The 26,302-nt window shown below is 49.2% G+C and overlaps 1 protein-coding gene across 1 annotated transcript in view; it reads right to left on the bottom strand.

Moving 5' to 3' along the window:
- Positions 1-18: 18 nt before the first annotated feature.
- PGM2L1 (phosphoglucomutase 2 like 1) overlaps positions 19-26,302 on the bottom strand; it is a 40,622-nt gene continuing 14,338 nt past the window's right edge. The window contains exons 2-14 of the mRNA XM_073661071.1: positions 24,151-24,318; positions 22,781-22,887; positions 22,369-22,453; positions 22,193-22,276; positions 7,419-7,612; positions 7,152-7,341; positions 6,942-7,039; positions 6,659-6,836; positions 6,142-6,235; positions 4,896-5,025; positions 2,978-3,167; positions 2,755-2,888; positions 19-2,425 (exon numbers count right to left, since the gene is read on the bottom strand). Of these exons, the coding sequence (XP_073517172.1) occupies positions 2,323-2,425; positions 2,755-2,888; positions 2,978-3,167; positions 4,896-5,025; positions 6,142-6,235; positions 6,659-6,836; positions 6,942-7,039; positions 7,152-7,341; positions 7,419-7,612; positions 22,193-22,276; positions 22,369-22,453; positions 22,781-22,887; positions 24,151-24,318 (1,755 nt within the window). The 3' untranslated portion in view covers positions 19-2,322. The remainder of the gene's footprint in view (positions 2,426-2,754; positions 2,889-2,977; positions 3,168-4,895; positions 5,026-6,141; positions 6,236-6,658; positions 6,837-6,941; positions 7,040-7,151; positions 7,342-7,418; positions 7,613-22,192; positions 22,277-22,368; positions 22,454-22,780; positions 22,888-24,150; positions 24,319-26,302) is intronic.

Below are 26,302 nucleotides of genomic sequence, written 5' to 3'. Positions count from 1 at the left end.
GGACGCCCAGCGGTACAGCGCAGATCGCCGGACGCCCAGCGGTACAGCGCAGATAGCCGGACGCCCAGCGGTACAGCGCAGATAGCCGGACACCCAGCGGTACAGCGCAGATCGACGGACACCCAGCGGTACAGCGCAGATCGACGGACACCCAGCGGTACAGCGACCCTCACGACACCTGCGCAGAGCTCTGACGAGCAGGACCTCCATGGGGGGTAAGAAGTCGTCGCCAACCGGGCTATCACCAGGTGAAATCTACATCTAATGGGTCGACCACGAGCCAAGTGCTCCGGTTACACCCAGAGCTGCAGAAAATATCATTTATGGCTGCCAGTAGGAATATGCTGGCACTGTGCTGCTCCCACAAAATAATGCAGCACAACATATCAGTAATCCTCTGGGAGCTGGCAGGAGGGCAGTGTGAAGAGCTTGGACACCATTGTGAGCGCAGCTCTGGAGGGGGAATCGCAGCCCGGGGAAGGGGAGGACGCTTGGATTTTGGGTCAAAGAAATCAAGTGTTTTGGTATTTTGCTGACAAACCCAAACCAAATATTGCATCTGTTCTCCCACAATGCACTACAGCTTAACCCATGGACAGTGAATGGTGCAAAAACTAGATCTCCCACAATGCAAAGCAGCAAAATGTCATCTATAAGCTTCTCTAAACCTGCAGCAGGGGGTAAAGAGAAATGAGAATAGGAAAGCAGCACAAGAGTAGCTGCAGCTCTGGATGTGACAGGAGTATAAGGCTCCTGGACACTGACTGTACGCATCACCGGGCTCCGCAGGACGGACAGATGCAGCAGCTTTATACGTATGATATGGAGGACAGTGGTTCTGTCTCCAGCCGCCGGCACACATGGCGGCAGCCGCAGGCGAGGGGAGAAAGGTGCTGGAGATAAAGTGCAGAGAAATCAGCAAAGTTCTACCTATCTGATAGATGGAAGAGACGGCAAAGACTGCGGGGGCGAAGGGAACGGCAGAGACGGACCCTGACAGTGCAACTCCCCAATATACTGCTACACTCAGCACTCAGGATCTCTGCTTGTGTCAGTCTGAAGAATGGTCCTGACTACAGCTGAGCAAAACTATCGGCAGGACCCCAATGCAGCGACAGTCGGTGGTCTCCGGTACCGGAGCCCCCGCGATCCTCCTCCTGCCCTCCGGTACCGGAGCCCCCGCGATCCTCCTCCTGCCCTCCGGTACCGGAGCCCCCGCGATCCTCCTCCTGCCCTCCGGTACCGGAGCCCCCGCGATCCTCCTCCTGCCCTCCGGTACCGGAGCCCCCGCGATCCTCCTCTGATTAGTAGGTCCTGGCGAGAAGTGGCGGAGCAACGTGCCGTCCCCCATGAACTAAACCATGGCCACCACCGGCCGGGTGTCAGTCATGGCTTACAGTCAGTGAATGGAAGACACACTTCTCGCAGCTGAGGATGCGTTAGAATGTATGGACCTGCAATCCAGACTGATACATCGTAACAAACTATGGACCAGGTAAGGACGGGTGATCCAGACACTCAGTATGAGTAGAGATGTCCCATTCACTGACAGGAAGCAGAGCTATTGAAAAAGGTGCGGAATCGATAGGCAAAGTCTATTAGAAAGTCGCCAAGATCCCGCGAGTCTACAGCGCAGATATCCAACAGGTGGCGAAACTGCAGCTCCCGGCACGTGGGGGCCGCTGGAGACCACTGGTTTAGACTCATTACCAGCCCGGCGCTTTCTCAACGCAAAGCTTGAAAGTGAGAAAATCTCTACAACTGTGCGCGAATCTCGAGAGCAGCAGAACAGAAAAAATGTAACATAATACTCTATGGCGAGAATCCCGGGCGTCCGGCCGCGGCGACGCTGATCGTGGTGGCGCCGCCGCTGATCGTGGTGCTTCCGCCAGAAAAAAAACAAAAAACTAATAACTTAACACAGAACAAAACAACATAAAAGTAACTCAAGTTTCTCCATCTTCTTTCAGTGGTCAAGTCGTCTACGCACCATGACCTTAAGCGATTCTTGGCCCTCGTGGCGATAGAACAGTCATTCCCGTGACCGTACCCCTTTAAGAACCTCAGCAAAGGTCAGAGCCGACCTCGTCTTAAAGACATTAGAATAAAAAACAAAAAAAGTGATTTGGTCGAAAGCAGACAAAACCGAACACAAAACCTTAAACTGAAGGGGGAGGGGGACTCTGGACTATCCCTTTAAGACGCGTGACCACCCACAATGCTTTGCATGGGATCACACACAGGTAAGTGCATTGAATAGGTCATCTCTCCACCATTCCAGCCGACGATGTGCAACACCGGGGCCTGGGGTGACGGGCGCGATCACAGGGACCTCCAGATCAGACCGTTCTTACTGGGCTCCAGAAACTCGTCCACCAGAGCCCGAATCACCTTCTTCAGCTCCTCCTCCAGGAAAGGCCGGTCCCTGCAAGACACAGAAGAGTCAGCGAGGGGGCAACGACTCTGCTGAGGCAACCAAAGACCCCCGCGAGAGTAAGGGAGAGGCAACAGCAACTATACAGCCCCAGTGAGGGTCCGAGAGACGCACCTAAAGACCCACAAGGGTCCAGGGGGCGGCACCTACAGACCCCAAGGGGGTCCGGGAGAGGCAACTACAGCCCCCGCGAGGGTCCGAGAGAGGCCCATAAAGACCTAAGAGGGTCCAGGAGGCAGCAAAGGACTCTACAGTGACCCAGTGGTATACTAAGGATAATAAGGATGTAAAAGTGGCCAGGAGCCCGGTGGAAACCTTACCCCTGCCCGGGGGGTCCGCACATCTCGGCGTAGTACTTGATCTTTGGCTCGGTGCCGCTGGTTCTCATGGTGGCCACGCAGCCGTTCTGGAAGGTGAAGGTGATCATCTGACTGTTCTTACTGACGGGCAGCAGCTGCAAGAGACGTCCGGTCAGTGGCGCCCCAAGGATCTCACCATGTACAGAACAGCAGGACATTACGGGACTTGTGGTGAGTCTCTTACACATTTCTTGTTCTGCTGACTGCTGTCGTATCCCATCGTCACGTCCCGCACATGGAGGACGCCGTACGCCCCACACGCCTGTGGGTACTGCTTGGGCCCACTGTAATTCCGCAGCCGCTCGAATATCCTCTTGATGGTGGACGGATCGTAGCACAAGAAATACGACGTCTTAGAAATGTGATAACCGTACCTGGGAAAGGGCGAGAAGGAGACCGATGAGAAAACATGGCCGACGGCAGATCTGTAACAAGGGCAGGGGTGCGCTCCACGTCATTCCCCAGCCGACCAATGGGCATCAACATCAGGGGGTGACAGGTAAACATGGCAGCCAGGAGCCCGAAAAGGAAAACAAATGCTGCCGGCGCAAGCACAAGACCCGTGGCGGGTCCGCGGGGACAGCACAAGACCCGTGGCGGGTCCGCGGGGACAGCACAAGACCCGTGGCGGGTCCGCGGGGACAGCACAAGACCCGTGGCGGGTCCGCGGGGACAGCACAAGACCCGTGGCGGGTCCGCGGGGACAGCACAAGACCCGTGGCGGGTCCGCGGGGACAGCACAAGACCCGTGGCGGGTCCGCGGGGACAGCACAAGACCCGTGGCGGGTCCGCGGGGACAGCACAAGACCCGTGGCGGGTCCGCGGGGACAGCACAAGACCCGTGGCGGGTCCGCGGGGACAGCACAAGACCCGTGGCGGGTCCGCGGGGACAGCACAAGACCCGTGGCGGGTCCGCGGGGACAGCACAAGACCCGTGGCGGGTCCGCGGGGACAGCACAAGACCCGTGGCGGGTCCGCGGGGACAGCACAAGACCCGTGGCGGGTCCGCGGGGACAGCACAAGACCCGTGGCGGGTCCGCGGGGACAGCACAAGACCCGTGGCGGGTCCGCGGGGACAGCACAAGACCCGTGGCGGGTCCGCGGGGACAGCACAAGACCCGTGGCGGGTCCGCGGGGACAGCACAAGACCCGTGGCGGGTCCGCGGGGACAGCACAAGACCCGTGGCGGGTCCGCGGGGACAGCACAAGACCCGTGGCGGGTCCGCGGGGAAAAAAATTAATCACAGGAGCAAAATGTAGCAAAGTCAGAAAAACAAAAAGTAAAAACACAAAATGAAGAATCAAAGTAACGGCAGGATTACTATTTTTTGCAGGAAAGGGGTATTCCCATCTCCAAGATCCTATCCCAAAATGTAGTAGGTGTAATAATAATATTAGCAAATACCTCCAATTAGAAATGTAGTCTAGTTCTTCAGATTCGCTAGGTCTCTTTCCTCATGTGCAGGCATTGCAGGACCTTAGGTATCCATAGTTACATCCACTGATATAGTGACAGTTAGCTAGTTGCTAGTGGCTGTAACCATGGATACCTAAGATCCTGCAACTCCTACACATGAGAAAAGACATAGCAAATCAGTAAAACTATAATACATTCCCAATTGGAGATATTTCCTAATATTATTATTATTACACCTACTACATATTGGGATATGATTTTGGAGATGGGAATATCCCTTTAACTTCATCTTAAAAAAAAAAAAACACTAAGTTGTGTGCAATTCTGTCTTGTGACCACCAGGTGTCACTGATTGTCCAGACCTCAGTACACCATCCAAAATGTCTGTTTGAGGTTGAAGTAACTGTTTATTCACTGACTACAGAGGCTGACAGAGGGGCCCCGACCCGACGAGAGGGGCCCCGGCCCGACGAGAGGAGAAAGACATTTGTGCTGTGCAATAAACACAAATGTAACAAACCCTCAGCTGCAAAAATGAATTGGGTCATGATGGGTTTTCAGCCCCAGGAAAAAAATAAAGAATCTTCCCATTCACTGACAGCAATTAGAGATCCTAAAAATGGTAAAGAATGAAAACAGCTTAGAAACCTGCAGAGCGTCCCACTGCACGGCTCTGCCTGCTTACATCTCGTATATGTGGATCAGCTGCCGCTCCAGGGTCAGATCGACGCTGTCCAGATACGTCGCCATCTCTGCAACAACCGCGGCCGCGCTCACCCCGTCCTTATCCAGCACGGCGGTGCCACACATGAAGCCTTGAAGGAAATTGGAGAATTAGGAAGAAATGGTCTGCAGCATAAAAGAAGGAACGATCTGCAGCAGTTTCCTGCACGTCCTAGGGCTCTGCCCCTTTATACAGAGGAAAGGAAAAAGGCGAGAAGAGGAAAGGAAAGGCGAGAAGAGGAAAGGAAAAAGGCGAGAAGAGGAAAGGAAAGGCGAGAAGAGGAAAGGAAAAAGGCGAGAAGAGGAAAGGCGAGAAAAGGAAAGGAAAAAGGCGAGAAGAGGAAAGGCGAGAAAAGGAAAGGAAAAAGGCGAGAAGAGGAAAGGCGAGAAAAGGAAAGGAAAAAGGCGAGAAGAGGAAAGGCGAGAAAAGGAAAGGAAAAAGGCGAGAAGAGGAAAGGCGAGAAAAGGAAAGGAAAAAGGCGAGAAGAGGAAAGGCGAGAAGAGGAAAGGCGAGAAGAGGAAAGGCGAGAAGAGGAAAGGCGAGAAGAGGAAAGGCGAGAAGAGGAAAGGCGAGAAGAGGAAAGGCGAGAAGAGGAAAGGCGAGAAGAGGAAAGGCGAGAAGAGGAAAGGCGAGAAGAGGAAAGGCGAGAAGAGGAAAGGCGAGAAGAGGAAAGGCGAGAAGAGGAAAGGCGAGAAGAGGAAAGGAAAAAGGCGAGAAGAGGAAAGGAAAAAGGCGAGAAGAGGAAAGGAAAAAGGCGAGAAGAGGAAAGGAAAAAGGCGAGAAGAGGAAAGGAAAAAGGCGAGAAGAGGAAAGGAAAAAGGCGAGAAGAGGAAAGGAAAAAGGCGAGAAGAGGAAAGGAAAAAGGCGAGAAGAGGAAAGGAAAAAGGCGAGAAGAGGAAAGGAAAAAGGCGAGAAGAGGAAAGGAAAAGGCTAGAAGAGGAAAGGAGAGAAAAGTAAAGAAAGGAGGCCCTTCCATCAAACACCTTAGATGCTGCAATCAATATTGGCTTCAGCATCTTAGGGGGTTTTACTTTACAGGTCCCCGATCTGTGCCCAGATGCTGAAAGCTGTTCACATCACCCAGGACTGGCTAGTGCAAGGCCCAGCTATCTGCGCCAGACGTCCTTTAGGGGATAATTCCCTTACAGGGTACATGGAGGGGGGTTTCTAATCACGACAACCCCCACATATAGGGTCAATCGCTGACCTATAGATTCCTCGAAGGCGAACAGGACGGTCTTGTTCTGCTCCAGGAGGGTCTTCACTCGGTTCCCGATCCATTTAAATCCGGGCAGCGTCTCCTGTAAGAGAAGAGGCCATGCTGCAGGAACCGGCACCAAAACTACAGGGGTACCAACAAACCTACAGGGGTACCAACAAACACACCGACAACATCTCATCACTTTCCAAGAGCTCTGCTTGCAGTCAATGAATGAAGACCCTGTATAATCCTCCCCACACAGCTGAGGGTTTGTTACAACTGTATCCAGTTTAGACAAAAACACATCAGCAGCGCAAGTGTCTCCCCTGGAGTCCGGGGTCAACTGTAACAAACCCTCATCTGCGAGAAGCATCTGAGCAAGTGGAGAGATCATGAAAACGGCGAGGAGAAAAAAAAAGCAAAGACAAGTGTCAATTAGAAAGTTGCAGAAGTTTTCAGAAAACCCCCAACACAACCTGACGCCTTCCTGCTGACGGACTCCTCAATTCATACCAGGACGCACCTGATACTGGAATCCCTCTTTGGCGGCCACGGCCCGCAGGATGGTGGAGGAGACGGCGGTGGCCAGCATGTAAACCTCCTGCACTTTGGACGTCGAACCGGACTTGTCCCAGCAGAAGAACGTCCACCACCCGAGGAGCGCGGCCAGCTCATTACCGGAGAACACCCTCCAGCGGCCCCTGAGGAGACGTGCCAGGCAGTCAATGGTTAACACCGCCCGTCCTCCTAGCTGATCTACCAGAATCAGGGGGTCACTTATTTTTTATTAAATGTAGGCTGCTTACGAGTCTTGACATTCGGCCACGGCCAAGCGGTCGGCATCGGGGTCCGTGGCCAGCACCACCCGGGCGCCCTCCTTCTCAGCCAACCTGAGAGACAGCTCCTAGGACGAGCAGAGCGCGCGGCATTACATGGTTATGGGGCGGCTCCGTGCCTGTACTGCGGGTGCGGCACTGATCACAGGGGGGAGGCACTGATCACAGGGGGGTATTTACCAGCACGCACTCGCCTTCCTCAGGGTTGGGACATCTCACGGTTGTAAAGTTGGGGTCTGGGTCCTTCTGCTCAGGGACGGGAATCGGAGGGTTAAAGCCAAAGACGCCGAAGGCCGACTGGACGTAATCGTGGCCGACGCCGTGGAAGGACGTGTGGACGAACCTCAGCCGCGTCGTCTGGTTCAGCTCCCTGCGGATCACACAGGGGTCAGTGCTAAGGACCCCACCTCATTTAAAGGGGACGAGAGTCACCTGACCAGCGGGTACCTGTGGAAGCAGAGGGTCCGGAGGTCCGCCATGTAGCTTTCGGTGATCGCCTGCAGGGGGTCCCTCATGAGCGGGCTGGTGTCGGCCAGGTTCACGCTCCAGGAGTCGGCCCAGGGCTCCGGGTGCTGCTCCACGCACTTCAGGATCTCCTTGTCATGTGGCGCGGTGATCTGAGCGCCATTCTCCCAGTACACCTGAGGGCACAGGTTACATTACACCTTGTACTCCAATCACAGACAAAGCTGCATCCACACAAGTGCCGAGCTCACGGGACACAGCGTCGTGCGTTGCATCGTGTGCAGCTATAGATAACGGGCTGTTATTAGGGAGCTTTCCCATGGATTTCAGCAGAACTATGTATGCAGCTCCGGCTGTGATTGCAGAGTCAGAGATCAGAGCTGGGTCTGATCGCGTCAGAGAAATAGTGGAGGAGGCGACAGCCAGAATATCAACTTCTAGATCATTAGGCTCTGAACCAGCAGGGGGCAGCAGTGAGATGTGAGGTGCTGTAAGTGCAGCTCTGGATGTGAATGGAGTAGAAGATACAACTGTGAGCATGGTAGTGTGTGTGACTGGAGTAGAAGACATGACTGTGAATGCAGCTGTGGATGTGAATGGAGTAGACGATGCAGTGGGGGAAATAAGTATTTGATCCCTCGCTGTTTTTGTAAGTTTGCCCACTGACAAAGACATGAACAGTCTATAATTTTAAGGGTCAGTTAATTTTAACATTGAGAGATAGAATATCCAAAAAATAAATCAAGAAAATCACATTGTATAAATGAGATAGTTTTTTTTTGCATTTTGCAGTGAGAAATAAGTATTTGATCCCCTACAAACCATTATGAGTTCTGGCTCCTACAGACCGGTTAGACGCTCCTAATCAACTCGTTACCTGCGTTAAAGACGGCTGTCTTACATAGTCACCTGTATAAAAGACTCCTGTCCACAGACTTAATCAGTCAGACTCTGACCTCGACAACATGGGCAAGACCAAAGAGCTCTCTAAGGATGTCAGGGACAAGATCATAGACCTAGAATGGGCTACAAAACCATAAGTAAGACGCTGGGTGAGAAGGAGACAACTATTGGTGCAATAGTAAGAAAATGGAAGAAATACAAAATGACTGTCAATCAACATAGATCTGGGGCACCATGCAAAATCTCACCTCGTGGGGTATCCTTAATCATGAGGAAGGTGAGAGATCAGCCTAAAACTACACGGGGGGAACTTGTTAATGATCTCAAGGCAGCTGGGACCACAGTCACCAAGAAAACCATTGGTAACACATTACGCCTTAAAGGTTTAACCGGTTCCCGACCGCCCACTGTAGATAAACGTCGGGGCTTGCTGGGCTCTGTGCAGCGCCGACGTTTAATAACGGTGGGTGGTCTCGCAGCGCTCAGGACCCCCAGGGTCCTGCAAGCGCTGCGATTCCGGTGCAGAGCGTTAGCTTTGACAGGGGACATCATCGGGACCTGATTGGATCAGGTCCCAGTGATGTTAACCCTTTGCTATGTTCTATATGCCGCAATCTATAGTGATCGCGGCATATAGAAGATAGAAGGAGGAGAGGGGGTCGTCTTACTTACCTATAAAAATTAATGTCCCATACAGGGACTAAGTAAAAATGTAAAAAAAAGTAAAAAAAAAGTTTTAAACTGTTAAAAAAAAAAAACACAAAATAAATAAAAACAAATAAAATATTAAACCAATAAATCCGTATATTTTTACAAAACCAAAAAAAGTACACATATTTGGTATCGCCGCGTCCGAAACAACCCGAGCTATAAAACGGTCACACTAATTAACTCCTTCTGTGCACACCGTAATAAAAATAAATAAAAAACGGAGCAAAAAAATATGCTTTTTCATCATATCGCCAAACAAAAAGTGGAAAAAAATGCGATCAAAAAAGAAAATATAAATAAAAATGGTACCACTGAAAACGTCATCTTGTTCCGCAAAAAAAAAGCCGCCATACAGCTCCATCAGCCGAAAAATAAAAAAGTTATAGCGCTCAGAATAAAGCAATGCAAAAAAAATATTTTTTTCTATAAAATTGTTTTATTGTGTAAAAGCGCCAAAACATAAAAAAATATACAGTACGTGTAGTATCGCTGTAAACGTACTGACCCGAAGAATAACGCTGTCTGATCACTTTTACCACACGCAGAAAGGCATAAAAAAAAACCTCAAAAAACAATTCCTGAATTGTTGGTTTTTGTTAATTTTACCTCCCAAAAAACGGAATAGAAACCGATCAAAAAATGTCAAGTACCCAAAAATGGCACCAATAAAAATGTCAACTCGTCCCGCAAAAAACAAGCCGTCACATGACTGTCGGCCGAAATATGGAAAAATTATAGCTCTCAAAATATGGCGATGCAAAAACTAGATTTTGCAAAAAAAGCGTCTTTTAGTGTGTGACAGTTGTCAATCATAAAAACCCGATATGAATCTGGTATCGCTGTAATCACACCGACCCGAAGAATAAAGTAATCTAATCAGTTATATCACACGAGGAACGGCGTAAAAAATAAATAAAACCAATTCTTCATCGCTACTGATTTGTTTATTATGTCTCCCAATGTGCTCAGCACACATCTAGATAAGTTCCCTAAGGGGTCTAGTTTCCAAAATGGGGTCACTTGAGGGGGGTTTCCACTGTTTAGGCACATCAGGGGCTCCCCAAATGCGACATGGCGTCCGCTAATTATTCAAACAAATTTTCCATTCAAAAAGTCAAATGGCGCTCCTTCTCTTTCAAACCCTGCCGTGCGCCCAAACAGTGGTTTGCCTCCACATATGGGGTATCTGCTTACTCAGGAGAAATTGCACAACAAATTTCATGGTGCAATTTATCCTGTTACCCTTATGATAATGCAAAATTAAGGGATGAAAAGCGTTTTTGTGGGAAAAATGTGAAAATTTTATTTTTACAGCTCCATATTATAAACTTCTATGAAGCACCTTGGGGTTCAAGGTGCTCACCACACAGCTAGATATGTTCCCTCAGGGGTCTAGTTTCCAAAATGGTGTCACTTGTGGGGGGTTTCCACTGTTTAGTCACATCAGGAGCTCTCCAAACGCAACATGGCGTCCGCTAATTATTCAGACAAATTTTACATTTAAAAAGTCAAATGGCGCTCCTTCCCTTCCGAACCCTGCCGTGCGCCCAAACAGTGGTCTTCCCTCACATATGGGGTATCAGCACGCTCAAGAGAAATTGCACAAAAAAATTTGGGGTCCATTTTTTCCTGTTACCCCTGTGAAAATAAAAAAAAAAAATGGGTCTAAAGTAACATTTTTGTGAAAAAAATTAAATGTTAATTTTTTTCTTCCACATTCCAAAAATTCCTGTGAAGCACCTGAAGGGTTAATAAAGTTCTTGAATGTGGTTTTGAGCACCTTGAGGGGTGCAGTTTTTAGAATGGTGTCACTTTTGGGTATTTTCTGTCATATAGACCCCTCAAAGTGACTTCAAATGTGATGTGGTCCCTAAAAAAATGGTTTTGTAAATTTTGTTGGAAAAATGAGAAATCGCTGGTCAACTTTTAACCCTTATAGCTCCCTAACAAAAAAAAATTTTGGTTCCAAAATTGTGCTGATGTAAAGTAGACATGTGGGAAATGTTATTTATTAACTATTTTGTGTGACATATCTCTCTGATTAAAGGGCATGAAAATTCAAAGTTTGAAAATTGCAAAATTTTCGCCAAATTTCCGATTTTTTCATAAATAAACACAAGTGATATCGAAGAAATTTTACCACAATCATGAAGTACAATATGTCACGAAAAAACAATCTCAGAATCAGGGGAATACGTTGAAGCGTTCCAGAGTAATTACCTCATAAAGGGACAGTGGTCAGAATTGAAAAAATTGGCCCGGTCACGAAGGCAAAAACAGGCTCTGGTGCGAAGTGGTTAAAATCCTGCAGTGCCCGCAAGGTCCTCCTGCTCAAGAAGGCACATGTGCAGGTCCGTCTGAAGATTGCCAATGAACACCTGGATGATTCTGTGAGTTATTGGCAGAAGATGCTGTGGTCAGATGAGACAAAAATTGAGCTCTTTGGCATTAACTCAACTCACCGTGTTTCGAGGAAGAAGAAAGATGAGTACAACCCTAAGAACATCGTCCCAACCGTGAAGCATGGTGGGGGAAGCATTATACTTTGGGGATGCTTTTCTGCAAAGGGGACATGACGACTGAACCGTACTCAAGGGAAGATGGATGGGGTCATGTATCGAGAGATTTTGGCCAACAACCTCCTTCCTTCAGTAAGAGCATTGAAGATGGGTCATGGCTGGGTCTTCCAGCAAGACAATGACCCAAAACATACAGCCAAGGCAACAAAGGAGTGGCTCAAAAAGAAGCACATTAAGGAGTGGCCTAGCCGGTCTCCAGACCTTAATCCCATAGAAAACTTATGGAGGGATTTGAAGCTCCGAGTTGCCAAGCGACAGCCTCAAAATCTTAATGATTTAGAGATGATCTGCAAAGAGGAGTGGACCAAAACTCCTCCTGACATGTGCGCAACCCTCATCATCAACTACAAACAACGTCTGACTGCTGTGCTTGCCAACAAGTATTAAGTGTTTGCCAGAGGGATCAAATACTTATTTCTAACTGCAAAATGAAAATACATTTATATAAATTTATACAATGTGATTTTCTTGATTTTTTTTGGATATTCTATATCTCAATGTTAAAATGAACCTACCCTTAAAATTATAGACTGTTCATGTCTTTGTCAGTGGGCAAACTTACAAAAACAGCAAGGGATCAAATAATTATTTCCTTCACTGTACGCCTGTGAATGCAGCTGTGGATGCGACTAGAGTAGATGACACGACTGTGAATGCAGCTGTGGATGTGACTGGAGTAGATGACACGACTGAATGCAGCTGTGGATGTGAGTGGAGTAGATGACATGACAATGCAGCTGTGGATGTGAGTGGAGTAATGACATGACAATGCAGCTGTGGATGTGAGTGGAGTAGATGACATGACAATGCAGCTGTGGATGTGAGTGGAGTAGATGACATGACAATGCAGCTGTGGATGTGAGTGGAGTAGATGACATGACTGAATGAAGCTGTGGGTGTGACTGGAGTATAAGACATGACTGAATGCAGCTGTGGATGTGACTGGAGTAGATGACATGACTGAATGCAGCTGTGGATGTGACTGGAGTAGATGACACAACTGTGAATGCAGCTGTGGATATGACTGGAGTAGATGACAACTGTGAATGCAGCTGTGGATGTGAGTGGAATAGATGACATGACTAAATGCACCTGTGGATGGGACTGGAGTAGATGACATGACTGAATGCAGCTGTGGATGTGAGTGGAGTAGAGGACATGACTGTGAATGCAGCTGTGGATGTGAGTGGAGTAGATGACATGACTGAATGCAGCTGTGGATGGGACTGGAGTAGATGACATGACTGAATGCAGCTGTGGATGTGACTGGAGTAGATGACATGACTGAATGCAGCTGTGGATGTGACTGGAGAAGATGACATGACTGTGAATGCAGCTGTGGATGTGACTGGAGTAGATGACATGACTGTGAATGCAGCTCCGGATGTGACTGGAGTATAAGACATGACTGAATGCAGCTGTGGATGTGACTGGAGTATAAGACATGACTGAATGCAGCTGTGGATGTGAGTGGAGTATAAGACATGACTGAATGCAGCTGTGGATGTGACTGGAGTATAAGACATGACTGTGAATGCAGCTGTGGATGTGACTGGAGTAGATGACATGACTGTGAATGCAGCTGTGAATGTGACTGGAGTAGATGACATGACTGGAGTAGATGACATGACTGGAGTAGATGACATGACTGGAGTAGATGACATGACTGGAGTAGATGACATGACTGGAGTAGATGACATGACTGGAGTAGATGACATGACTGTGAATGCAGCTGTGGATGTGAGTGGAGTAGATGACATGACTGTGAATGCAGCTGTGGATGTGAGTGGAGTATAAGACATGACTGAATGCAGCTGTGGATGTGACTGGAGTAGATGACATGACTGTGAATGCAGCTGTGGATGGGACTGGAGTAGATGACATGACTGTGAATGCAGCTCCGGATGTGACTGGAGTAGATGACATGACTGTGAATGCAGCTCCGGATGTGACTGGAGTAGATGACATGACTGTGAATGCAGCTCCGGATGTGACTGGAGTAGATGACATGACTGAATGCAGCTGTAGATGTGACTGGAGTAGATGACATGACTGTGAATGCAGCTGTGGATGGGACTGGAGTAGATGACATGACTGTGAATGCAGCTCCGGATGTGACTGGAGTAGATGACATGACTGTGAATGCAGCTGTAGATGTGACTGGAGTAGATGACATGACTGTGAATGCAGCTGTGGATGTGACTGGAGTAGATGACATGACTGTGAATGCAGCTGTGAATGTGACTGGAGTAGATGACATGACTGTGAATGCAGCTCTGGATGTGAGTGGAGTAGATGACACGACTGAATGCAGCTGTGGATGTGAGTGGAGTATAAGACATGACAATGCAGTTGTGGATGTGACTGGAGTATAAGACATGACTGAATGCAGCTGTGGATGTGACTGGAGTATAAGACATGACTGAATGCAGCTGTGGATGTGACTGGAGTATAAGACATGACTGTGAATGCAGCTGTGGATGTGACTGGAGTATATGACATGACTGAATGCAGCTGTGGATGTGACTGGAGTAGATGACATGACTGAATGCAGCTGTGGATGGGACTGGAGTAGATGACATGACTGTGAATGCAGCTGTGGATGGGACTGGAGTAGATGACATGACTGAATGCAGCTGTAGATGTGACTGGAGTAGATGACATGACTGTGAATGCAGCTGTGGATGTGACTGGAGTAGATGACATGACTGAATGCAGCTGTGGATGGGACTGGAGTAGATGACATGACTGAATGCAGCTGTGGATGTGACTGGAGTAGATGACATGACTGAATGCAGCTGTGGATGTGACTGGAGTAGATGACATGACTGTGAATGCAGCTGTGGATGTGACTGGAGTAGATGACATGACTGAATGCAGCTGTGGATGTGACTGGAGTAGATGACATGACTGTGAATGCAGCTGTGGATGTGAGTGGAGTAGAGGACATGACTGTGAATGCAGCTGTGGATGTGAGTGGAGTAGATGACATGACTGAATGCAGCTGTGGATGGGACTGGAGTAGATGACATGACTGTGAATGCAGCTGTGGATGTGAGTGGAGTATAAGACATGACTGAATGCAGCTGTGGATGTGACTGGAGAAGATGACATGACTGTGAATGCAGCTGTGGATGTGACTGGAGTAGATGACATGACTGTGAATGCAGCTCCGGATGTGACTGGAGTATAAGACATGACTGAATGCAGCTGTGGATGTGACTGGAGTATAAGACATGACTGAATGCAGCTGTGGATGTGAGTGGAGTATAAGACATGACTGAATGCAGCTGTGGATGTGACTGGAGTATAAGACATGACTGTGAATGCAGCTGTGGATGTGACTGGAGTAGATGACATGACTGTGAATGCAGCTGTGAATGTGACTGGAGTAGATGACATGACTGGAGTAGATGACATGACTGGAGTAGATGACATGACTGGAGTAGATGACATGACTGGAGTAGATGACATGACTGGAGTAGATGACATGACTGTGAATGCAGCTGTGGATGTGAGTGGAGTAGATGACATGACTGTGAATGCAGCTGTGGATGTGAGTGGAGTATAAGACATGACTGAATGCAGCTGTGGATGTGACTGGAGTAGATGACATGACTGTGAATGCAGCTGTGGATGGGACTGGAGTAGATGACATGACTGTGAATGCAGCTCCGGATGTGACTGGAGTAGATGACATGACTGTGAATGCAGCTCCGGATGTGACTGGAGTAGATGACATGACTGTGAATGCAGCTCCGGATGTGACTGGAGTAGATGACATGACTGAATGCAGCTGTAGATGTGACTGGAGTAGATGACATGACTGTGAATGCAGCTGTGGATGGGACTGGAGTAGATGACATGACTGTGAATGCAGCTCCGGATGTGACTGGAGTAGATGACATGACTGTGAATGCAGCTGTAGATGTGACTGGAGTAGATGACATGACTGTGAATGCAGCTGTGGATGTGACTGGAGTAGATGACATGACTGTGAATGCAGCTGTGAATGTGACTGGAGTAGATGACATGACTGTGAATGCAGCTCTGGATGTGAGTGGAGTAGATGACACGACTGAATGCAGCTGTGGATGTGAGTGGAGTATAAGACATGACAATGCAGTTGTGGATGTGAGTGGAGTATAAGACATGACTGAATGCAGCTGTGGATGTGACTGGAGTATAAGACATGACTGAATGCAGCTGTGGATGTGACTGGAGTATAAGACATGACTGTGAATGCAGCTGTGGATGTGACTGGAGTATATGACATGACTGAATGCAGCTGTGGATGTGACTGGAGTAGATGACATGACTGAATGCAGCTGTGGATGTGACTGGAGTAGATGACATGACTGTGAATGCAGCTGTGGATGGGACTGGAGTAGATGACATGACTGAATGCAGCTGTGGATGGGACTGGAGTAGATGACATGACTGAATGCAGCTGTGGATGGGACTGGAGTAGATGACATGACTGTGAATGCAGCTGTGGATGGGACTGGAGTAGATGACATGACTGTGAATGCAGCTGTGGATGGGACTGGAGTAGATGACATGACTGAATGCAGCTGTGGATGTGACTGGAGTAGATGACATGACTGTGAATGCAGCTGTGGATGTGACTGGAGTAGATGACATGACTGAATGCAGCTGTGGATGGGACTGGAGTAGATGACATGACTGAATGCAGCTGTGGATGTGACTGGAGTAGATGACATGACTGAATGCAGCTGTGGATGTGACTGGAGTAGATGACATGACTGTGAATGCAGCTGTGGATGTGACTGGAGTAGATGACATGACTGAATGCAGCTGTGGATGTGACTGGAGTAGATGACATGACTGTGAATGCAGCTGTGGATGTGACTGGAGTAGATGACATGACTGTGAATGACAGGTGCTGATGCTCTGCTGTGTACAGCACAAGTGATCGGACAATCACAAATTCAAGTCCCCTAAAGGGACTAAAATACAACAAAAATGTGGAAAAAAAAGAAAATAAATAAAAATCTAAGTTGAAATCACCGCCCTTTTCCCCCCGATTAAAAATTAATACAAATTTAAAAACAAAAAAAAACAAACATATTTGGCATCGCTGCGTTTGCAAAAGTTTGATCAAAATATAAAATAAATAAATCAGATTAGTAAAAAGCTTAATAAGAAAAAAGAATCAAAACACCAAAATTACGTTTTTTCGGACGCCGCAACAATACAAAAAAAAATGTAATAAGAGGCGATGAAAGAGGCGGATCTACCCCGAGGTGGCATCGATAAAAACACCAAATAGGGAGCAAAAAAAATAAGCCCCCACCCGACCCAAAGACGGAAAACGCCGACAAGATATTTTTACAAATTTGGGAATTTTTTTTCACCACTTAAATAAAATAAAACCTATAAATGTCTGGTATCTGCGGACTCGCACGGAGAGGCTATAGGGCACAGGTCACACTCTGGGGGGAGGATATCAGGGCCGGGTCACCCACCAGTATCGCATCCTGGACGCCCATAGAGTTCAACGCAATGATGGAGAAAGGAGCAACAGCCGACACCGCAGCTCCCATCACCGCCCCCGGGTCTGACACTACAACGGGCCGCTGTACCGACACCGCAGCTCCCATCACCGCCCCCGGGTCTGACACTACAACGGGCCGCTGTACCGACACCGCAGCTCCCATCACCGCCCCCGGGTCTGACACTACAACGGGCCGCTGTACCGACACCGCAGCTCCCATCACCGCCCCCGGGTCTGACACTACAACGGGCCGCTGTACCGACACCGCAGCTCCCATCACCGCCCCCGGGTCTGACACTACAACGGGCCGCTGTACCGACACCGCAGCTCCCATCACCGCCCCCGGGTCTGACACTACAACGGGCCGCTGTACCGACACCGCAGCTCCCATCACCGCCCCCGGGTCTGACACTACAACGGGCCGCTGTACCGAGGTGTGAGGAGGATCAGAGGACACAACTGAGACCGGAGCACAGAAAGGGCAAACGCCATTATACTGTATGGAGGACTATGTGGGGCCCATTATACTGTATGGAGGACTATGTGGGGCCCATTATACTGTATGGAGGACTATGTGGGGCCCATTATACTGTATGGAGGACTATGTGGGGCCATTATACTGTATGGAGGACTATGTGGGGCCATTATACTGTATGGAGGACTATGTGGGGCCCATTATACTGTATGGAGGACTATGTGGGGCCCATTATACTGTATGGAGGACTATGTGGGGCCCATTATACTGTATGGAGGACTATGTGGGGCCCATTATACTGTATGGAGGACTATGTGGGGCCCATTATACTGTATGGAGGACTATGTGGGGCCATTATACTGTATGGAGGACTATGTGGGGCCATTATACTGTATGGAGGACTATGTGGGGCCCATTATACTGTATGGAGGACTATGTGAGGCCATTATACTGTATGGAGGAGTATGTGGAGCCATTATACTGTATGGAGGACTATGTGGGCCCATTATACTGTATGGAGCACTATGTGGGCCCATTATACTGTATGGAGCACTATGTGGAGCCCATTATACTGTATGGAGGAGTATGTGGAGCCATTATACTGTATGGAGGACTATGTGGGGCCCATTATACTGTATAGAGGACTACGTGGGGGCCCATTATACTGTATGGAGGACTACGTGGGGCCATAATACTGTATGGAGGACTACGTGGGGCCATTATACCGTATGGAGCACTATGTGGGCCCATTATACTGTATGGAGCACTATGTGGAGCCCATTATACTGTATGGAGGAGTATGTGGGGCCCATTATACTGTATAGAGGACTATGTGGGGGCCCATTATACTGTATGGAGGACTATGTGGGGCCATTATACCGTATGGAGGACTATGTGGGGCCATTATACCGTATGGAGGACTATGTGGGCCCATTATACCGTATGGAGGACTATGTGGGGCCCATTATACCGTATGGAGGACTATGTGGGGCCCATTATACCGTATGGAGGACTATGTGGGGCCCATTATACCGTATGGAGGACTATGTGGGGCCCATTATACTGTATGGAGGACTATGTGGGGCCCATTATACTGTATGGAGGACTATGTGGGGCCCATTATACTGTATGGAGGACTATGTGGGGCCCATTATACTGTATGGAGGACTATGTGGGGCCCATTATACTGTATGGAGGACTATGTGGGGCCCATTATACTGTATGGAGGACTATGTGGGGCCCATTATACTGTATGGAGGACTATGTGGGGCCCATTATACTGTATGGAGGACTATGTGGGGCCATTATACTGTATGGAGGACTATGTGGGGCCATTATACTGTATGGAGGACTATGTGGGGCCCATTATACTGTATGGAGGACTATGTGAGGCCATTATACTGTATGGAGGAGTATGTGGAGCCATTATACTGTATGGAGGAGTATGTGGAGCCATTATACTGTATGGAGGACTATGTGGGCCCATTATACTGTATGGAGCACTATGTGGGCCCATTATACTGTATGGAGCACTATGTGGAGCCCATTATACTGTATGGAGGAGTATGTGGAGCCATTATACTGTATGGAGGACTATGTGGGGCCCATTATACTGTATAGAGGACTATGTGGGGGCCCATTATACTGTATGGAGGACTACGTGGGGCCATTATACTGTATGGAGGACTACGTGGGGCCATTATACCGTATGGAGCACTATGTGGGCCCATTATACTGTATGGAGGAGTATGTGGAGCCATTATACTGTATGGAGGACTATGTGGGGCCCATTATACTGTATAGAGGACTATGTGGGGGCCCATTATACTGTATGGAGGACTATGTGGGGCCATTATACCGTATGGAGGACTACGTGGGGCCATTATACCGTATGGAGGACTACGTGGGCCCATTATACCGTATGGAGGACTATATGGGGCCATTATACCGTATGGAGGGCTATGTGGGGCCATTATACTGTATGGAGGCCTATGTGGGGCCATTATACTGTATGGAGGCCTATGTGGGGCCATTATACTGTATGGAGGACTATGTGGGGCCCATTATACTGTATGGAGGACTATGTGGGGGCCATTATACTGTATGGAGGACTATGTGGCGATTATAGTTGGAGAATCATACTGTGATGGGGTCACCCTTTGTCGGGGAGATTGAGGGAGAGGGGGTACAGTAGGGTTAACATACCGTGCGTGTGGAGGAATTCACTGTGGGGGTAGCATACTATTTATGGGGGCACTTTTGTTTGCATCATACTTTATTATCTGTATTATTCACGGTTTTTTATCCTTTGTTATTACATATAGAAATTAGGCCATTGCGCGTTGTGCTTTTTACTGCGCTTACATAATACATCTTATAATAAGATATTGGAATAATATGTAAGTAACATGTACTTTGTTCGTGGCACAACCCCTTTAAGTTTGTTTCCATATGAAAAGTTTTCATAATTATATTTAATGACAAGGGAAAACTTGCTCAGTTGTAGACATATTTCTAATAAATATGAAGGTTGGCCTGTGACTTTGGAGTCTGCGGTCCCTGCGGCGGTGCGGTCAGTATTTTGTGTTGCCTCCGCCTCGATCCCGGCCGTGCTGCGTCCTGCCCGAGCTTCCGTGATCTGGCTGCTTCATTCCGCTGCCTCCGGGCGATGACAACTTTTTTTTTTTTTTTAGTAATAATCAGTTTAAGACTTTTCGGGAGTTTGAAGAAGAGCTGCGTCGCCCAGATAATAAAAAAAAAAGTTTCACAATGGAGGCGCGCCTGTACATGCTGCACTCGGTCAGGACAGAGGGACGACACGGGGGGGGATGAACTCGGCCCATGATAACCGCTGGAACAGGCTCCGACACAGGAGGTGTGAGGACCCCACTACCATCAGCCCCCAAAGTGTCAATGAGTGGGGTGCCAAGACTTTCCCAATATTCTAGTGAACACCCCTTACACTACATAAAATGCTCCTCGAGCTATAGATGTGCAGCCCCGGACTAAGACATATTTGCAAAAAAAAAAAAAAGTGCAATTTCACAATTGTTTTTTGGGTTATCTTATTTACCTCGTTCACTATAGGGTAAAACTGACCCGACAATAAGATTCTCCGGATCAGTACGAGGACGCAGACACCAAACATGTATAGTTTGTCTTTTATTAAAGTGGTGAAAAAAAAAAAAAAAATTTCGTAAAAAATAAATGAATATTTAGTGTCGTCATTTTCCAAGTGTTTTCATTTTTCGGGGTCCGGGGGTCGGGTGAGGGCTTCATTTTTGCACCCTGAGCTGACGCTTTTATTTTAATCATTTTCAGTAGATAAGATATTTTCATTGCAATGTTGCGGCGGCCAAAAAACCTAATTCTGGCGTTTCAATTTTATTTTTCGCTACGCCATTTACCGATCGGATTAATTCAGTTTATATTTTGATAGATCGGACAAATGTGTGTATTCTTTATTTTTTGGGGGTTTTATTTTTAATGGGGCAAAAGGGGGCGATTTGAACTTGTGTTTGTTCATATTTTTAAAAACGTTTTTTTTTTTCCCCCACTTATTTCAGTTATTAATAGTCCTCTTAGGGGTCTTCACGATATGATCATCCGATCGCTCATGCTGTATATAGCGGGGCTTCAGCACAGCTGTGTATAGAGAAAATCACCATCTGTTCACAGGAGGACTGTAGTGACCGGCACAGGGGTCTTCAGCAGACCCCCCAGCTGTCAGAGCCACCTATTGGTGATCACATCACGGGCGCACCGATGGGAGTGTGGACAGACGCGGCTCCCTATGCAATGCCGCTGTCTGCGGGGGGCCGAGGTCAGAGGATCCCTCCCTACAATCGTGTTCTGCAGGTTCTCAGCTTCAGTTGCGATCGGGTACAGAATCGAATCCATCCGGACAGACTCCAGGCCTCAGGGACTGAGTGACTGGCGTAATAGACGCAACTAGGTCTGGATGTGACTGTAGTAGGAAACAACTGTGAATGCAGCTCTGGACGGGACTGGAGTATAAGACATGACTGTGAATGCAGCTCCGGATGGGACTGGAGTATAAGACATGACTGTGAATGCAGCTCTGGATGGGATTGGAGTATAAGACATGACTGTGAATGCAGCTCCGGATGGGACTGGAGTAAGAGACACAAGCTCTGGGTGTGACTGGAGGAGAAGACATGACTGTGAATGCAGCTCTGGATGGGACTGGAGTATAAGACATGACTGTGAATGCAGCTCTGGATGGGATTGGAGTATAAGACATGACTGTGAATGCAGCTCTGGATGGGACTGGAGTATAAGACATGACTGTGAATGCAGCTCTGGATGGGACTGGAGTAATAGATGCAACTAGCTCTGGATGTGACTGTAGTAGGAAACAACAGTAAATGCAGCTCTGGATGTGACTGGAGTAGGAGACATGACTGAATGCAGCTCTGGATGTAAGAGACAACTATAAATGCAGCTCTGAGTATGATTGGAGTAGGAGACCTAACTGACTGCACCCTTCAGCAGACGCTCCTGTGATCTCTGTGCAGTAGTTGCACATGTTGGGGGTTGTACTCCTCACCTTGTACCCGTTGTCCTCCTTGCGGTTGTGAGACGCTGTGACCATCACTCCGGCCACGGCTCGCAGCTTCTGGACGGCGTACGGCTGTGGGGGGAGAGGGCGGCCATTACTCACAATGAAGCTGCACAATCGCGGGGGTCGGGCTGAGCGCCATCCAGATCAGGGGCAGCACTTACCACAAACGGCGTGGGGACGTATCTGGAGAAGAGGTAGACCTGCACCCCCCGGCTGAGGAGCGCCGCCGCCGCCAGCTTGGCCAGTCTGAAACAGAGGAGGTCACGGCAAACGTCAGTCCTCGCATACACAGTACATGCACCTGAATGGAGACTGCAGTCAGAGAAGTGACGCAGTGTAAAGCATGGGGGATGGACAGAGCAGCAGCTTAATGAGACCGGAGATGGATTGCAGACTAGCAAATGCTTATTTTCTCTTACCAGCTACTGATCCAGAGCTGCACTCGGCTAACAGAACAGTGATTGCAGATCTGGTGGTGACTGGAGTATGAGACAAGTAATGCAGTGCTGCAATGTGGTATATGGGGGGGTACAGGCGATGCTTGCCATGATACGATCACCCCGGCCCCCTCACCTCTGGCTGCTGCAGTTGCTGCTGGTCTGTCCCCGCGTGTCGTAGCCGATGACGAGACCGCGACGCTTCAGGTCCGGGAAGCTTCTCTCTAGATAGTGGAACATTCCCTGTGAGAACAGAGACTAATCAGCACCGAGACCTGCCGGCCCCCACGCCCTCCTGCCTCAAGACCTGCCGGCCCCCCACGCCCTCCTGCCTCAAGACCTGCCAGCCCCCCACGCCCTCCCGCCTCAAGACCTGCCAGTCCCCACGCCCTCCTGGCCCCCACGCCCTCCTGGCCCCCATGCCCCTAGACCTGCCGGCCCACACGCCCTCCCGCCCCGAGACCTGCCGGCTCCCACGCCCTCCCGGAGACCTGTCAGCCCCCACGCCCTCCCGCCCCGAGACCTGTCGGCCCCCACGCCCTCCCGCCCCGAGACCTGTCGGCCCCCACGCCCTCCCGCCCCGAGACCTGTCGGACCACACCCATCCTCCATCCCCCCCAACCCTCCCCCCCACAAGACCTGCCGTCCAGCCCGCATGACCCCCCCACCCAAGACCTGCCGGCCCACATGCCCTACCGACCCAGACCTGTCAGCCCACACCCACCCTCTATCTCCCCCACCCCCATCCCTCAAGACCTGTCGGCCGGCCCGCACGTCCGCCTGCCCACCCCAGACCTGCCAGCCGGCCCGCATGCCCGCCCGCTCAAGACCTGCCGGTCCACATAGCATTGGGCCCTGGGTGTGGACATGTGACAGGATGGTGCACAGAAAAGCTGCAACCCCGTCGTCATTACTGGGTTTCTGCAGCGCCCTCTAGAGGCAAAGCAAACATTTGTGAGGTTCTCCGGGGTTATAGTGTAACCGAGAGGAGAAGACGGCAGAGATTCTCCAGGTTGGTGCAGACGAACCAGAAACGGATCCAGCAGGAAGGAACGACTGATCGCCTGCTCCTTCCCTGCATGGATCAGTGACTTCAGCCCTGTACACACAGTGCCCCCCGCTCGCCCCCCACAGCTTCTCTCGGAAGGTCAAATGCTAAATATAAGCCGGCTGTTATCAGCGCCGGGCGCGGAGCGGGGACAGAGCGGCCCCGGACCAGGCACAGATCCTGATCTCCACATTGTGTAATCTCGTGCACAAGACGGGCGGCACGTGCGGAGCGAGAAACACCGGCGTGGACGCGTGACCTCTCACTACAGCAAACGCGCCTGGTACTACTACCCTCAATGTCAGCACCAACTGACTTCTCCAGCTGCTGCAAAACTACCACTCTCATCATGCTCAGAAAACAAAGGAGGAGACCGACCAAGACCGGGCGGGGAAGTGCCGGACAATGAAACCTGCAGATCTCTGCTTGCTGCCAGTGAATAGGACTCGCGCACGCACCTGTGTGGTCTGGATGATGGTCAGGTCGTTGATCCTGGAGAATCCGGCCCCCATGGCGGAGCGCAACCCGGCCGTGCCGAACGACATACGGGAGCACAGCCGCTCCCGCAGCTCCTTGTTCTTCCCATCCTGGAGCAGCGTCTCAATCTGTCCTTTAGTTTTGGGGTTCTGTCAAGAGAAGAAACTAAGGGGGGTCACTGCCAGAGGGCACCCGAAAATGCCAGAGAGATACCCTGCTACCTGATGTGAGATAAGGAGCCCACAAACAGCCGCCAAACTAGCCGAGGGACGCACTGAGGGTGCATCTATACCCCCGGAGGAGCAGAGGTAACGAGCACACACTGTAACGGAGCTTACCTAGGCAGCTGTGGCGGTACTATACGCAGCGGACAATAAATTGCATGATCCCGGTAGATTGCGTCCACGATATGTAACGAGCTGCGCTGTAATCCATCATTCCTCTTCCTGGACTGCACCTCCTCCCCTCTCACAGCACAAGACCGTAATCCTGCAGAGCATCCCCCTCCTCCCGCTCACATTACATGGATTTTCACTAAAAAGGGCTAGGAATATTTTCAGAGGTCTGCAGGGAGGCGCACTGGATAATGTAAGAATCACACTTACCCCCCATATAAGAGGAAACAGTCAGCACCGTGGGCGATAAGGACAGCAGAAGTGGCATGGGGGGAGGAGAGGCTCTAAACATTTTGTGGTTTAATGAAGCAACTGAAAAAGAAGTCACTTTGGAACATAAACCTTGTTTTCCTGAGCATAACTGTGAAGAGCTGCCCACTTACTAAAGACTAAGAGACTTTTCCAGCACGGAGCACCGGTTCCGTCGATATTACTATTGTGTTTTATTAGAGAATTGCTGGCTGTGTTTTATTAATGCTCGGCTTGCTCATCAGTTTATGCACACTAATTTGACTTGTAAATTGTTCAGCATTCCAGTAATCTCATCAGTATCTCAAGAGCCTTAAATCATTGTCCAAACAGCGACAAGGCCCATTGTGTGAGTGTTGATTGTAGACACCCTGGAGCCATCACCACAGGGGGTCTTACATGCAGTCTCAGGTGAAGGCTCCTGGAATATTCTTCATTGCTTCAGCTAACAGTAAATGCTTAAGGGGGAGGGTGTCATCACATCTGACCTTTGAGGGGGCTGAGCCCAGAGAGGTAGAAGCGGCATGTTTTAGTGAGGAGTGGGTGGAAGGACGCCGAAGGGAGAGGATCTATGGCTGTGGAGCTGATGGATGGATGGCTTACAGAGTGTTAGAGATCAGTTACCAACTAAGCTGGAAAAAAGCGCTACACTTGTGGATATGTTGTTTGGATTTAAACTTTCTTGAAGGACTGCTGCTGCTGGATACCTAAGCTTCTAATCATTTTATCTGTCATCTGGAGGAGGGTGGACTGTGGCTACAGACTACTGGCCGGAGATACGAAATCTGTGGTCCAACCAAAGGTTGGGAGACATTGAATATCGCCTGATACAAAGCCAGTGACCCCAGGTTGGGAACTTAAGGACTGAGAGAACTGTATTTTGGCCATTTACCAGGAATTGCTGCATTACCATGGATGTGATTAACAAAATATTGTTGCATCATTAACCGGCAACCCACAACCTCAGATCTTTACAATAACCATAGCAAGAACATATAAAACCTCCATTCTTTATACTATATTAAAAAGGAGCTAGAAAATGGTACAAAATAGAAAAAAAATAAATAAAAATAAATGACCCTTTATACGGAGAGAAAATGACTTTATGGACCGCAGACAGCCATAATATTGTAAAATTCCATGTCTCCGAATAGATGGTCATAAAAAATAAGAGTCGCCTGGAAATGGGAAAGTGTACTCCGTGCAGGAGAAAATCTGCAGGGGGCACTATGGGGGCGGAGTAACTACCGTGGGGGGCTCTATGGGCAAAGTAAAATAATATGGGGGCTATAGAGGAACATTAAAATGATTCACCGCTAAATATAACCTGAGCACAACCTCTATACAGGAGTATTATAAGCCTCCTCCCCCGAGCACAACCTCTATACAGGAGTATTATAAGCCTCCTCCCCCGAGCACAACCTCTATACAGGAGTATTATAAGCCTCCTCCCCCGAGCACAACCTCTATACAGGAGTATTATAAGCCT

The sequence above is a fragment of the Phyllobates terribilis genome, unplaced genomic scaffold (assembly GCF_046119375.1).
Source record: "Phyllobates terribilis strain yellow unplaced genomic scaffold, ASM4611937v1 Scaffold_2__4_contigs__length_985480577, whole genome shotgun sequence".
In the NCBI taxonomy this organism is placed as follows: domain Eukaryota; kingdom Metazoa; phylum Chordata; class Amphibia; order Anura; family Dendrobatidae; genus Phyllobates; species Phyllobates terribilis.
The sequence above is the reverse complement of the archived record's forward strand: the minus strand, read 5'-3'. Positions and strand labels throughout refer to the sequence as shown.